This window comes from Passer domesticus, unplaced genomic scaffold (genome assembly GCF_036417665.1).
Source record: "Passer domesticus isolate bPasDom1 unplaced genomic scaffold, bPasDom1.hap1 HAP1_SCAFFOLD_44, whole genome shotgun sequence".
In the NCBI taxonomy this organism is placed as follows: Eukaryota; Metazoa; Chordata; class Aves; order Passeriformes; family Passeridae; genus Passer; species Passer domesticus.
The window spans coordinates 265878-281601 of record NW_026990160.1 but is presented as its reverse complement, the minus strand read 5'-3'; the positions used below and the strand labels follow the sequence as shown (position 1 = coordinate 281601).

The 15724-nt window shown below is 49.9% G+C and overlaps 1 protein-coding gene and 1 pseudogene across 1 annotated transcript; one reads left to right on the top strand and one right to left on the bottom strand.

Annotated features, from left to right (window-relative positions):
- Nucleotides 1-15724, top strand: part of LOC135292683 (zinc finger protein 850-like) — a 276851-nt pseudogene that overhangs the window by 107354 nt on the left and 153773 nt on the right.
- Nucleotides 4270-14996, bottom strand: LOC135292671 (hydrocephalus-inducing protein-like). Its single transcript, XM_064406780.1, has 7 exons — nucleotides 14702-14996; nucleotides 12855-12971; nucleotides 11624-11743; nucleotides 8755-8874; nucleotides 6276-6410; nucleotides 4675-4874; nucleotides 4270-4273 (listed from the first exon to the last, which is right to left on the bottom strand). Exons 2-7 carry the CDS (start codon nucleotides 12924-12926, stop codon nucleotides 4270-4272), a joined length of 651 nt encoding a protein of 216 aa, XP_064262850.1. The 5' UTR covers nucleotides 12927-12971; nucleotides 14702-14996.

Here is a 15724-nt window from a genome sequence, read left to right as displayed (position 1 = left end):
CTACTGCTCTGACACAAGCTCTTGCTCACATCATGCTGCTGTCAGCTGCAGTGGGATGTAACTGCCAATGTGCACTGGTGGCTCTTCACAAGGAGAGATCATGATCCCCTTCCCCAGAAATAAAAATATTAGTTTAACCTGTTTTGAAAGAAAGCAGAGGTTGGGATTATTCTGGGCTTTACTCCAAGGGGAGAAGGGATTTTGCACTGTGCAGACACCAGGCATTCATCATCTCTCACAATGCCAGTGCTCAGAATCAGGGCTCTGGCTGCTGGCAGCACGTGGCAGTTTGCTTGCAGAAACAGAAAAGGAAAAGGTTTTCTGTCCCTGTGTGCAGGAGAACTCAAAAGGCCCAGTGAAACCTTCCAGCCTTGTGTCCAGGCTCTCAGATGACACTGGAAGGCAGACTCAGAAATAGTGCAAGGCGTGGTTACAGGAGGCCATTGGCATTTCTGGGATTAACCTTGGGCTGAGTTTGGCCTCCTTTTCCCAGCCAACCATTGCCAGCTTCAGGTCAGTGTGTGAGCTGGCAGTGCTGCAACAGCCTCTGCTGAGCCCCACGTGTGGGGGCAGCCCCTGCCTACAAGAACTGCTCCCTGTGACACTGCAAGGACACGCACGGAGTGCCCTGAGCTCCAGCCCTGGCAGCAGAGCTCGGCTTTGTCAGGCTCCCAGCCCTGCCTTGAGCCTGCAGGCCAGAAATGCTTTGAGCATTTTAGCATTTTTAGGTGAGATCTGCAGCTGCACCAGAAACTCAATTCCCTCCCTCCCAGCATGTGGGACCAGCTGAGGATCTGCCCAGTGACCACAGCCAGGATTGGAGTGGGTGGGAGGAGGAAGAGGGAGAGGAGGAAGAGGAGGAAAATGAGGTTCTCAGCTATCACTTACCATTGGCTCAATGAAAAAAACGTCATCAGAGAACATGGGGTCCTGGTGCACCTTTGCCATCTCCCCCGAGGCTCTAAGGAGGGCAGCACGATCTTCACAAGAGCCCTTCTCCTTCCCTGTTTCTTTCTCCTCCATTAATTTTTCCTGCCGCAGCTCTCTCTGTGACTGCCCAAAAAGACTCTGCCTGCAGCCAGAGGAGAGACAAAGCCAGCAGGTCGTTTAATAAGCCACAGATTTGCAGAGAGAAGTGCGAGTGCAGGAGAGCAAAGCACCTGGGGAGGAGCAGCAGTGTGACAGATGAGCAATGCCACGACTGACTCTCACCATTAACAGACCAATACCATGTCTATAGGTTAAGAAAAGGTTTTATACCCCCTGAGTTGTTATCAAGGGACAGCTGGGGTTGGGATATTTGGGAGGGTCGGCTTGTCACCATGGTGACATCTGACCTCCAATCAAGACTGGAGGAAGTGAACTCCACCACAGGACAGCGAAGAAGGGGTCGATGGTCAGAATTTTGGGAGAGGCTAAAGGGTTAAAAGGCAAAACCTCCATTGTGTGGGTGAGCACACAGTGGGGCAAATCCTTCCGTAACATCTTCTCTATCCAGTCTTCTGTTGTATTTTTGATAAGGTTTAATCAACCTTTCTAAACTTAGGAAAAGTGAGTGGCTATTTCTCACAAGCAGCCGCTCCCCAGCAAGGGCTGACCCCAAGCCCTGGGGGTCTCAGAGGGATCACAGGATAACTTGCTGTTCACTGGCACAGCAGGTAGTTTTACTCCACACCTGCAGGCTCAGGAGAGCTTTCCAAAGCCAGAATCCCTCAAGGGAACCTCCTGGCTCAAAGCCTCTGCCAAAACTGAGGGACAATCCACCAGCCACTTCAAGTGGCTTTTCCTCCCACTGAGCTGCTGGGGGAGGCAGATAAAGATTATGGAGCAGGACTTCCCTGGGAAGTGGAGACAGAGTTGGGTTGCAGCTCCGTGTTACCAGCACTGTGAAAAATGCCTATTATATTATTGGCTTTTTGCAAATATTAAAATGAATACTATATGTGTGATGTTGGAAAGTGATGTTGTATTAATCCTTTTTTACAGACCAAGGAATAATTACTGTTGAATTTGCAGTGTGGTTCTTTGGTGTGTTTTACCTTGAAAAGATCCTGATTGAGCCTAAAAAGGGCACATTTTAGCAGTACTTCAATGAAAGCTACGCTAAGAAAGGGAGCAGTCAAAACTCTGAAAGAGTGCAAATGCACATTAGAGCAATACAGTGACATGGAAACCCAAAAGGAGGATGCCATTTCCAGTCTGAAGGATCCAATCCCAGCTCAATGAAGCACCATGAACAGGAGCACATCAAGGAAGCAGAACAGGAGGTTTCTCTGTATTTACCAGCAATGCAGTCTGGGACTGTGGGTTGTCACCCACGCTGGTAACTGTTTGCTTGGCCCAGCAGAGAAACTCTGTGCAATGTGTTGGAAATAATTATACAGATGTGTTGGTGCACTTTGGATTTAACGGGAGCAATCAGGATTGGTCACCAGGTGAACAGCTCTTGCCTGACAAACACAAGACTCTCTGCTTTGATGCTCAGGGAGAGCTCAGGGGAAATGTGCTTCTGCCCAGCAGCTGCTGGCCTTTGTGCTTTTGTACAGCCCCACTGAGGAAACAAAAGTTCCTGGCCTTGGTGCTTTGCTGCTGCTCAATCTGTCACTTCCAAGTGTCTTCTGGGGACTTTGGTGATGAATGCATCACACACAAAAATAAAGAGAACATCTGCCAAGCTGAACTTTGTTCATGTCAGCAGTGATGAACTTGCTTCAGGTTCAGCTCATGAAGGACCTATTGCTGCAATGATGGGCCTGACCAGTTCCCATTACCACTGGTGAGAACATCCCTGCTGGCTGAGGGAGAAGCCTTAGGACAGCAGTGCTTATGTGCTGGATGTGAGGCTTTGGAGAGAGGGGTGGAAAGACAAGGCCCCAGCAGCCCCAGAGCTCCTGCATGTGCTCCAGGGCTGATGCCAGGGCTGCTGCAGCTCTCTGCTGGGGCTCGGGGATCAGTGCCTGCTCTGGGCAAGGCACAGCATTTTGTTCTTATTCTTCTGCCAAAAATTTCACTGGAACAGAGAAGCTGCCAGTTAAGGGAATCCCTGGCCACACTTCAGCACTACATTCCATTCCATTCCATTCCATTCCATTCCATTCCATTCCATTCCATTCCATTCCATTCCATTCCATTCCATTCCATTCCATTCCATTCCCACTGCTGCCCCATGTTACATGCTCCTGCCCTCAGATGGCAGGATGGCAATAACACTCCTGGGGGAGACTTCAGGGCTTGCCTGAGAAAGAAGGGATCTTCTTCTTTTCAAATGATCAGGAGAAGAGGATCCAGCCAAGTTCAGCACTCAGTTTTCAGGACTGAAAAACCAAGTGCAAATCAGCCCCTGCATCTCCTACATCCCAGCCCGGGCTGTACCCACCAGACTCCTCTGTTCCTGCTGGAGCAGTCATCTCTCACACAGACCTGGCTCCCCAAGACCCAAGGACACAAGCTCTACAGCTGAACTTAACTCCTCTGAATTTCAGCCAACATCACTAAGCTGTTCCCTGAGCCCACAGATAGAAGAGCTGTGAAGGAGACATCCCTGACATTGGAATAACCAAATGAAAATACCAGTGCCAATAGATGGGGCTGGCAAGCTAAATTTTTGGCCTTTTATCTGTGAATTGTGAGCTGTTCCTTAAGATAGTTCTCATCCTGTTAGATCTACCCTTTCAATGAATCACTACTGCACCCTGACAGGCACTACCGCACTACTGACAGGCAGAAAAGATAAGGTATGGAGAGGGTTTCAATAGGTTGTTTTCTTCTGCTTTTTAACTACGGCCCTTTGGATGTTTGTTTCCTTGCATGGCATCTAAAGGCAGGTCCAGATCTCCCAATGGCACCTGGCAATCCCCAGACACTGCTCTTGCTTTGAGCAGTGTGTCTGCTCAGATGATTGCCAGAGCTCCCCTCCAAAAGTTATTCTATACTTTTATCTTCTAAATCAGCCCAATTGCTTTTCAAATATTCACTAAATGTCTCATATTTCCTACACACCTCTGCAAGTACCCATGGGCATGTGGTATATTGATAGGCATTAGAGGAGCTCGACCTTCATGAAAGTTCCCAAGGAAGAATTCATGATCTTTTGTCAAACACTTAAACCAAAATGAAAAAAACCAGCAGAAACACAGGAACTTCAGAGTATTCAAAAAGAAATCTCAAGGAAAAGGGGGCACAACCTTATTCAGAGATTTAAATCTCTGTTTGAAATTTTAAACTGGCTTTCAAAGGTTCATCATGGAACACAAGAGGTGACTGATGCCCTCAGCTGACAAGGGAAAGCAGATCAGCTTCAGGAACAGGACTGCACTGGCTGCCTGCAGCACAGCTCATGTTGGGCATCTGATGCAGGGACCCCTGCAAAGCCACGTGCCTGTGGCCTCCCAGAGAATGGCTCTGTTTGGCTGACAGTGCTGAGAAAGCATTTCAGGAGCTGCTTGTGCTCAGCAGGGTGCAAGCCAGCTGCCAACATGTTGCAGCAGCCTCCAGGAAAGCTGGGACAGAGAAAGCTCAAAGGCTGCATCCTGCTCAGAAGACCGAAAGCGAGAGCAGCTGCCATCCATCCTGCTCCCTTCCAGCCAGGGCTGCAGGGATGCTCAGGCTCCTTTTGTTGCTCTTTCCCAGCCCGGTTATCACCCAAAGGTGTTTTGCACAAGGACAGATCCTCACCTCTGGGTGCTCAGCTGGAAACGAGCTTCCAGGTTCCCGGTGTTGCGGAGCAGCAGAGTCTTCTGGGTGCTGCTCTTGACTGGACATGTGGAGAAGTCCAGCTGGTCAGGGAAGTCCAGGACAGCTCGGGCAGCAATGGCCCGAATTGGCACCACTATCCTTTCCCTTTCAGTGACACAGACCAGCTGGTGGGAATAATCCTGCAGGAAAAGAAACTGCCTCAGCACAGGGCATTTAGTGCCGTCCCCATGGCAGAAGAAAAACCATTTCCTATAACCCTTCAAGGGCATCAATTTACCTATCCCACCCTAAATGAACACTAAGCTCTACTGATATGTCACATTTTAGAGGCACTAGCACACTTTGCAAAACCTATCTCAGTGGCATTAAGCTCTTCTGTCACTTGGTCATCCAGAGAACTGCCCTAGGCCACCATCATTTTTACTCTACATTTTAATGATGTTAAAGAATTCCTAAGTCCCTTCTAAGGAACATGGAGCTAGGGAACACAGGACATTCCTCTTCAGCTTTCTATATTCCCACTGTTTGAGAATAGGACAAAGTGTTCAACTGACTCGAAGCAGCAAAAGGAAGATGAGAAAACAGCTGCACCCAAAGAGATCCTGCACCTCTGGCTTGATGTAGAAACATCAGCTGCCTCAGAACTCCTCTCCAACCAAGTCAGGAGGAGAACAGTGCTAAGAGGCAGCAGGATGCTGCTGGAAAGAGCCTCTCTTTGTTTCCCTGCAAGGCTTCCTCCCTTCCATGCCACGGCCTAAACCCTTCTGGATGAACAAGCATGCAGATCCCAGCACTGAGATCAGACTTGCCAGGGCCTCAGCACTGCTGTTCAAACCTGCACACAAAAGCACCTTTGGCACGCAATGGGTGCCAGCTGACAGAGCAAGCACAGGCACAGGCATGAAGACAGAGGCACAGCAGCGTCACTGCCACGGGCTCTGGGCTCACAGCTCTGCCTGCAGCTTGCACCTGCCCTACACCAGCTCCTGCAGGCAGCTGTCCAAGTCCCTGCAGCTCAGCAACCTCCTGCTGGCCAAGGGCACCCAGAGCCCAGGGTGCCTGTGCCAGGCCGGGCTCACGGGCACAGCACATCCTCTGCCCTGGCCCTGCAGCTGCACCATGCTCACTTGTGCTCTGGCACAGCAGAGCTGCAAGGCTGCAGAACAGAGGCTGGGAAAAAGCACCGTCCTTGCTCCAGCCAGGGGGAGGCAGGGAAGCTCTTGCCAGGCAGGAAGGAGGAAAGCTCTCAGACCTCTTTGTTCCTCCAGTGTTTTCCATCATCATGAACCCCCTTCCACTGTACCTAGAGATGGCCCAACATCTATCAACAGCCCTCTGTCATTTTCATCCTGCTCCCTGGGCATCTTCCCTTGGCAATGCTCAGGGATGTGCAGGGAGGGGAAGCAGAGCCTGTCAGGCCTGGCTGCAGTGCCTGGCAGCCCGTGCCAAGCTGGGACTGGCTGCAGGCTGCCTGCCCACGGCCTGGAGCCAAGCTCCCAGCACGGAATGGGCTGCACCCAGAGTGCAGGGAAAACAGTGGCTTTGGAGAGCATTCTGTGTTTTGGCTCCTCCAGGCTCACCTTGTTCTCGCCGGGGCTGAAGCGGATGCGCACAGGGACAGACACGGCCGGCACCAGGAGACGGTAGGCATCGTTGGAGCCCATGACCTGGAAGTAAGGTGATCTCTCCATGGAGACCTTCACCACATGAGGAAACTGCAGGAAAGACATGAAACAATGATTTTGTCACTTGTGGAAACAGGATGAGAGGAGACCTGTCCATGCCCTGGTGTCATCCCTCCTTGACCCCTTTTCCAAAGCACTTTCAGCTGTGCATGTACAGGCACAAAATTCATGAGGGTGAACTCAAATTCCTTCTGTCTGGCTCCAGCATTCTGACCAGGCCCAGTAGGGCGGTGCCTGGTGGGAAGGAAGGGCCGAGCAGGTCAGCAGCAGCAGGATGGAGACAGAGCACCTGAACCAAGTCATCTGCACATTCAACAAGGCCAAAAAACCTGCTGGCTCCTGCCAGCACACAGCCATGCAGTCGTGTTCCAGAGGGGGAATGTGCTCCCTGAAAGCAAACCAGCACATTGTCCTGGGGGAAGGAAGGAATTCCCTTCTAGTACATCAGGTTTGGGTAGGGATGTTCTGGGGATACAGTCATGCAGGCAGACCAGCAAGAAAGGAGACCAAACACTGTGGCCTTACTGGGAATAAAAGCAAACCTGAAAAGCCAAAGAAGGAACACAGCAGGACAACCCCTAAAACAAGGAGGTGGCAAAGAGAATTTAAATGGGCAGTAAAGCAGCAAGGAAGAGTCATAAAACCATGAGAGCAATCAGCTTGTCAAAAGTGACAGAAACACAGACAGGCTGTGCCTATCACTATGGGCTTCAAAGGCATTTTCTGCCTGGAGAAACAGGACCAGCAGTGTGGTTCCAATACTGAAAGACAATTTTGGCTCTCCAGGGATTCTTGCTGCCTGTGCAGGCAAGCTGGGCTGCTGGGCATTCCTGCCTGCAGCCATCATGCCAGGTTCTGCCCTCTGCGATACACAGACACAGCAAACAAGCATTTTCTAGCACACTGATATCATCAACCAATGAGCACCAAAATGCTCTCAACAAGTCTAAACCAGATGACTTTGACTCCCTCCTGTCTCTTCTCACCAGCCCACTCTTGGCACAAGCCTCTTTTTAGAAAATGTTTTCCCTGACTGAAATTCCAATGGTCTCTGTTTTCCTCTTTACACTGGAACACAACTGCTGACATTTTTCAACTTTTCCCCTCAAAGCTCTCTTGGCAAACTGCAAAACAACCACAATTTCTACAAGTGAAGATGAAAACCTCCAGGAGCACACGGCTTTGGATGTGCTGTGGTTCTCCAAAGGGAAAGCAGAGCACAGTGTTGCTTTTGGAAAAGCTGAGCAGAGCTGGATGAAGCTTAGCAGGAGCCTCAAGTGGCACCTAAAGGGCTCCCGCTGCTTCTGCTACGTCACTCTGATTCCAGGGCTGCTTCACAACACACCTCCTGCAGTGCCAATGCCATTAATGAAAAGTTATTCCAGCATAAAGTGCAGAAGACTCAGCCCCTGAGCTTTGACTGTGAGCTGCACAAAGGGAGCCCAACAGGCTGAGAGAGGCAGAGGAGCCAAGATTAACCAAGGAGACACAGGAGGTGGTAAACACTCAAGGCAAAGCACGAGAGCAGATAAGAACTGTACAGGCCTCAACACTCCTACCAATCCAGAGCTTTCAAGAGAAGGCACCTCCTTTGGGACAGATACCGTCAACACATGGCCAAAGTCAGGGGAGAATTCCCAGCACAGGAAGGTTTCCACCATCTTGCAGAACAAAGGTGCTGAGACATTTTCTTCTGGACGTGCTGCAGCAGATACCCTGTATTGCTGTACACTTCGGGAATTACAGCTCTCTCCTCTTCCAGCACAGTGTTAAAGCTCTGTAGAAACCTAGGCCAGGGCACTGGGAATATTTCTCTGTCTGCTCTGGGCTGTCCTGACCCCCGGGGGAGCACTGACTTTGACCCTCATTCATGGAGAAACTTTCCTAGACGTCAATATAGGCTAGAATCCACAAAAGCGTGAAATAGATTATAGAGAGTAGTGTAGGTGTATCACTTGCTGAGAAATTTAGGTTTTGGGATTTTTGTGGATAGAAGCAAGATGGAGGGCACAGGGTGTCATCCTGAGTTTCTTCTTCATACTTCTTCTTCCTTGTTCTTCATGGGTTTGGGTGGCATTGTGTAATTGGGCAGAAAAGTCCGCATTGCATGCTTCCAGGGATCAGTTATTGGCTTTAAAGGGAAAATAATCCAGGTGTCCTTTCTGAATTGGATAGCTTAGTCTTAAAAGACTTTGTAACAAGAGATTGTTAGCCATTTTGTGCCTTGCTAATGACAAGCTGCCGAACTCATGGTTGTGAGACTGTTTTACTGATAAGAAATAATAAACACCTGAGTCTGAACGTGAACTACCATCTCGAGTGCCTTCAATCCCGACCCAGAGAAACCGATAAAGCTCCATGTCCCAGCACTTACCTTGTCCACATTCATGAGAGACACTGTCATTTCAGAGACATCATGAGTGTTGAAGTTCTGAAATATCACCTCTGGTGGGGAAATCTGCAACAAGTTCTGCTTTGGGGGAGCTGACGGCAGCTGGAGAGGCGAGAGAGAGCAGGGACAGCTTCAGCTGCTGGGAGGAAGGCTCATGAAGGACAATCTTACACTGACCCCAGTGAAGTGCAGACTCTGGGGGAGCACATCTGCCCAGCCCACACTGGGCAAACAGTGGCTCACCCACCTCTGCTCGGAGCTGATGGAGAGCTGCTGGCCACACAGAGCAGGCTCGAGCCAAGCTGCTCTTTTGACATGTATTTCTCCAGCTTTCATTCTCCACAATGCCAGGCAGCACTTACCTTAAGCACAGCCCTGTGCCCATGCGGTCACAGAGCTCTGGGGCACTGCCTGAGCACTCATGGAGTAAGTAAAACCCATACATTTACATCAGACTCCATGGGAAACGATTTTGCGATGTCCTTCACTCTGACACAGGGAAACCAAGGCCCACACAACTGCAAATACCTTTTTTGATCTAGAACTTAGGCACCAGTAGCAGAGGAGGTGTGAGAGATGAGGTGATATTTGGCTGAAGCCAAAAGGTTATCAAGTTAAAGAATGAAAGTTGTTGATTCTCTGTGTTGTTTGGGGTTTGGATTTGTTCAGGTTGGTTTCTTGGGTGTTGCTGTGAGAGGAACAGGGTTGAAGACCTGACCGAAAGGAAGCAGGGTGAGAGGGGAGGGGACAGAAAAACTGGCGTTTGGAGGGAATGGAAGTTCCCAAGTACCCATCCAAAGGGCAAGGGGACAGAACAGCCCTCACCGGGTATAAAGGGGATAGAAAGATTGCCATTTTCTCAGAGGCTGTGTTTGTTCATCTCCATGGGGAGGGAGACACGCCCGGCTCAGCTGAGTCCTTACTAATAAACAGTTTCCTTTTGCTTCAATGATTTTGTCCCCTTTCATTGTATTTAAAAGTGAGTGCATTTCTAACAGAGGTAAAGGCAAAAATAAAGTACCACAGAAGTTAGGAAAAAGACAAATGAAGTGAATGCTGAATGAGGATAAGGTTCAGTTATTTTCTCAGCAACTTGGGTAAAAGTAGAGTTGGTATCTCCTTTTTCCATGAGCTTTAAACAGGTGCTTTCTTGTAATTATTGCTACCTTACTTGATACCATTGTAGTGGCATGTCTGGAATGACACAACAGCAGCAAATGCTTCTGGAGCAGAGACATTACTTGGAGAAAATTCTGCCCTTCTCCAGCCACACTGCTGTCACTGCAGAGACACCAGCAGCTCTCCTGTGTGACTCCAGGGCAGACACAGTCTGCTGAAGGGAGTGCCTGCAGCACACTGTCCCCCACTTGTGCCCTTCCCTGAGGTGTTCCCAACGCCCCTCTCCAAGGCAATCCTTAACCAGTGTGTTCAATGTCTCTTGCTGCCAATTCACTGCTCAACAGTGTGATAAATGAATGGGATTCGTGCTAACAATTGGAACTATACCGATATTTTAGAAAATATATGTTAAAAAGTCCTAGAGGAAAAGGATATGTAATTAGTGTCACAAAACAGATGTTTTCAGATGTTCATGAGAAAATAGGAGACAGGATGTAGTGTGAGATAAGTAAAATCCCAAAACGGAATAGGCCTCGGGATAATTAAAGAATTGGCCTTGAAATGGACAAAATTAGGATGATTCTAGGTGTTTATGAAATAATATAGCTTATTTTTGGAATATAATGCTGGCTTCTATAACACAAGACCTGGGACGCATGTGCAGCCTGTGGGGTTGTTCAAAGGACAGTGACGATGAGGAGAAGCCTTCGTCGGAAGCAACCAGTGAAAAGCCAAAAGACCCCTTGGAAACAAGCTGAGCATGCACTGTGCAGTACAATGATATAGATTTCAAGAATTGAAAATAGGAGGAGATTTACAAAAAATTGTTGATGAACATGGATTAGCATACAGTATATAAGTTGTGTTTGGGTTCTTTTCTCTTTTGTACGGGAGGCAGGGTGAGAAACCCCCCCATACCCTGATTGTACCCCAATCAGTTTTGCTTGTGCTTTATCCTAACCACTGCCAAATTATTTTGCATCTATTTGATTACATTTGATTGCATAATTTTATATAAAATTGCTGCTCAATTAAAATTGCTGCTAAATTCTAATTTTGTGGTTTATTAAATTAGACATATAGGACCTCATTCATAACAACAGCCCACCTTGGTCACCTACCCTTTTGGACTGTGCTTTCTACTGAGCCAGTCCTGCCACAAAAGCAGCTTGAAACACACCTCTAAGTAGGCACTGATCCACAGAAAGCACATCCATTCCCCTCTGCCCAGGCTGAGTCCCCTGCACATCTGGCAGCCTGCAAAATCTAACACCCCGTCAGGGTCCAACACATTGTTCCAACCCAAAGCAGGAATGCAATTGGTTTTGCTAAATCTGAAGGAATTCCTGCAAGTCCTGGGCCTTCCAAGGCCAATGCTGCCACTGTGGAGGGAATCCTGTGACCCCGAGCGTTTGATGGTGACCACACCAAAGCAAGAGGTGGCTCCTTCAGCAGGGGAATGGCACATGGCAATGCTGTGCCTTTGTGTCCCCAGCCTTCCCCCATTGTTTTAGCAATGGCAGCCACACTCCAGCACAGCCCAGCAGCTGCAGCAGAGGTTATTTGTGTTGCCTCAGTGCACATCAGGACTCCCAGTCCACCACTGCCAGCAGCTTGCAATGACAACAGCACCTGGACACGGAGGTGTTTTGCTGGAGGCAAACCTGTCACAAGCACACACCCTCTTCAAACTTGCCATCAAACAGAAAGGAAAAGAGCAGGAAAAGGCTACCTTTGGACCAGTCTTGCTCAGGTCTATCCATGGGCCAATTCTGGGCAGAATACTCCCCCCAGTGCTGGCCTCCTTCTTCGTGTTTGCAAACTTGTCCTGCTGGAACTTAGAGGGAAACAGCTGAAAGGCAAAACAAACCCAAAAAAAACATATCAGCAAGAAGCTCAGAGATGTGCTTGTTCAGAAAGGCATTTCTTGAGCAAGTGGCACTGGCAAATAATTTGTGATCACAGCCACTAGGATAGTTCTGGAAGCCCTGGAAGTTACTTGCTGAAATGCATAGCAAGAATAAATTAATAATACAGGGTGCAATACACATACTCCAACCACATGGCTGTGTCCCATTAGTCTCTCTGTGATCTGATGTGACATGTTTGGGGATTTCTGCTCTTTGGCCATTTGTTTCCTCTTATGTTTCATAGGATTGAGGCAGTGACCTTTACAGAGAGTGGGAAGGAGCTCTCAGAACTTCCCCAACTCCATCCCTGCACAACACTCACAACTCACAGCAGGAGACAGCACTGCTGGCTGAGTCCAAGAGAAGCAAGAAAGAAAAGCTGTACCAAGAGGGAGGTGCACAGGAATGTGTCCAAGTTTTAGCTCTCTCTGTTAATGAGCATTTGTTTCCTCTGTCTGGGCTGACAGAGCCCTCCAGAGAAGAAAACAGAGGCATCTCCTTGGCAGAGCCTCAGCACTGGGGCATCTTCAGCCAAGTGAGCTCCAGACAGCAAGGGACCTTGGTGGCCCTGACTGCAGTGCTGCCTGCAGGGCTGGAGCTGTGCCCACCCAGGAGCTGAGAGAGCACAGCTGCTTTGGGAGCTCTTCTGGCTGGAACCAGCCTTGGCTCTCAAGGCTTTGGGCACAGTTTGAGCTCTCCCCCCACATGCCCAGGTGCCCAAGGGCAGGTTGGTCACAGCAGCACAGGGCAGTGCCCAGCCTGACAGAAGGAATTCCTGTGGCAAAGGGCAGGCACAGAAGCACATGCTGAGGGCTTCAGCTGCACATTGCTTTCACTTGGCTCCCGTGGCACAGCCAGGCAAGGCGCTGGGCTGTCCCTGAAACATCACACACTGTTCCCTCCTGCACCAGGACAGCCCCCACCAACAGCAGCACGGCACAAAGAGCTGGGCAGGGGCTCTGCAGCTTCCCAGCGCTGCTGGACAACAGGGGCAGGGACACCAGGGACACCAGGGCACTTGCCAGCCTGAGCACAGCCCCACTGGCTACTCACAGTGTTAGGCTGCAGTCTTTCCCTCAGCAAAAGACGAGGTGTTGGTGTCTTTTTTGGGAATCCAGAATCCATTTTGAAGGGAGGATGTCACAGAGGAGCGACAAGGCCTCAGCAAAACTGGAAGGAGAACAATGGAACTCTGAAAATCCAGAACCCAATTCATGACACACTCAAGGCATATATGCTGCTAAGCATTTTATATCATTTGAAAGTAGCTAAGTGCTTGTTTGGCATAAGTAGCTAGTATTGTTAGGCCTCTAGTTGGACTTTATTTGGACTAGATGTGCAAATATTGTGTGCAATTCACCTTGTGCAATTCAAAAATGGATCTTGCTGAAACCTGGAGCTAAAAAGCTGAACATTAATAATGCTTAGAGCAGACACAGCTGTAGCTTAAATATTACTTAAAATCAGCTTGAGTGGGCCTCCTCTTCTTTAGGCTAAACACCCCCTGCTCTCTCAGCTGGTCCTCACTGGACTTGGGAGAGACTGCAATGTTATGGCTCATGGCTTAAATATTGCTATAAAGGACGTTTTGCCCACTGTGACAAAACTCTATAAAGAAGCTGAGAGCACCCAAGCCCACCCTTCCCTGAAAATGCCTCCTGACTGGAATTGGGACTGGGAGTTCAGCCCCACAAGGGAACTTGAGACAAGATAAAGGTGACACTATTGTCCCATTAGCTCAGGTCTCCAGAGAAGTGAACAAGGCCAAGGGAGAAAGATAGATCCACAACAAAGCCAAAGCCAGCAGCTCTCCTGAAAATCAGCTCTGTCTGCCTTCAGGCTGGGCAGGTCATAGCCACAGACTCCTCTGCTGAGGCCAGGTTTGCACACAAACCTCCCATCAACAGAGGGGCAGCAGGAAATTTAGGGTCTGTGGCGCAACCTCTGGTAAGGGGCAGTGGACACCCATCCTCCCTCCCACAAACTGGCTCAGCTCTAAAACCCCCCACCCCCAGAAGGCCACATCCAGGGGACATTCCCATCAGGGGCAGCTCAGGGGGTGTCATAGCCCATCAAAGACCCCCAAAGTGCCCCCAGAGCCATTCCTGAGCCCTTGCACCAGATGATTGCAGGGCATGCAAAGTAGCACAACATATCCAAAAATCCACAACCCAATTCATGGCAGACTCAAAGGATATACTGGTGCTAATGTTTTTCTATTATTTGAAAGTAGCAATAGACAGTCAAACTTGCCCCACCCCAGGGAGGTACCTGGGCAGTCCCATCTTGCCCAAATTTGCATTCATCCATTGGAATCTTATATTTTGCGAGACCTCACCACAGAGAAGACCAGAAGAGGATTTTATGGTATGCCAATGGGATCCATGGAATGGTGATATTTTTTACTTAATCTGTCTCTGTCATTCGCTTTCTTCCCCCTCTTCCCAACCCCATCTCCACCCCCTTCACCCCACCCCCGCCTTTTTCTATTCCTTTCTCTCTCTTCCTCACATTTATTGTTCCATAAAATCCAGACTACTCACTTTGGCAAATTGCCTCGTTTGCACCTCAATTCAGAGGCCTCTCCCTAATCATTTTAATAACCAGATGATAACAACCCACGGAAACTTGAACAGAACTCATTCACCTTGAAGCAATTTAAGCAATCACTATAGGGAAAAAAAAGTATAGATGAGTACATTTAGAAAATGTTGCATTTCTTCAGTGCAAGAAAAAAGCACAATCAGTAGACGAACTATTGTTCATCCACTCAGCTGTGCATGCCACTGAACTGCTGCACCAGAAGACTGGCATTATCCCATCCTGTATTTCCCTTTGGCCTTCTGTCTCAGAGTGCACATGAGACAAAACCAAACAGTTCAACTTTAGTCAATCTTTACCTTCAAAGGAAATTCACGCTCTTTTCCAGAGGCCAATGCTCTGCACGTTGAGGAATCCTCTGCAGAGACCAATGCTCCGCGAATTGAGGACTCCTAGCAGAGGCCAATGCTCTGCACGTGCAGGATGTTGTTTGCAGAGGCCAATGCTCTGCACTTTCAGGAATTCTCAGCGGGGCACAATGCTCCGCGAATTCAAAGGACTCGCTGGCAGAGACCAATGCTCCGCGAACAATTCACTTGGCGAATGGCCCAGTGTAGCTGCCTGTACGAGCCCAGGCTGCGCACACCCAGCCAGGGCCGCGTTCTCGGGCAACTGAGGCAGCGCCGCTGTCACAGACGCTGCCGCCCGCGCGGTTACCAGGCAACCACAGCGCCAGAACCTCGGGGCCAGGCCGGGTTCCGGCAGGGCCAGGCGGGTTCCGGCGGGGCCGGGCAGGTTCCAGCGGGGCCGGGCGGGTTCAGGGGGGGCCGGGTGGGTTCGGGCCGGGGCCGTACCACAGTGATTTTCAAAGGAGATTGTCACTTGAACTACTGCCGTAACTTTCTGAAGAGTCTTTCTGTAAGTATTAGCGAAAGCCTAAAATGTGGTGCTAGAGGCACCTCTGTCAGGTCTGTCCCTTGCTCTCTGTGTAGCACTAGTGTTCTGTCCCGGCTGGAACAGCCGGAGGGGCTGAGCGAGCTGGGAAAGGGGCTCAGCCTGGAGAGGAGGAGGCTCGGGGGGACCTTGTGGCTCTGCACAGCTCCCTGGCAGGAGGGCGCTGCGGGTTCAGGAAGCACTGGAGCGGCGTGGTTCCCTCTCTCCTCTCCCGCTCAACCTCTTCCTCCCTCCCTCCTCCTCCTCCCCCGTTTCCGAAGCCCTCGCAGCCCGCGGGAGGAGCGGAGATGGAGCCGGGACAGGGCGGAATGCAGAGAGGGGATGCCAGGAGTAGGAGTGACTGGGCTGTACTGGGACCATACTGGGATCATGCTGGGAGGGAGTAGGAGCAGCACGATGGCTGCAGCCAGGCCATGCAGGGCCTCCTG

Excerpts from the sequence above, each read along its gene's own strand:
- LOC135292671 (XM_064406780.1), bottom strand. The coding sequence starts at position 12,926 with ATGGATTCTGGATTCCCAAAAAAGACACCAACACCTCGTCTTTTGCTG. Across the intron at positions 11,744-12,854 it reads AAAGACTGCAGCCTAACACT|CTGTTTCCCTCTAAGTTCCA; the intron begins GTGAGTAGCCAG and ends TTTGCCTTTCAG. Across the intron at positions 6,411-8,754 it reads CTCTCATGAATGTGGACAAG|TTTCCTCATGTGGTGAAGGT; the intron begins GTAAGTGCTGGG and ends TCTTTCCTGCAG.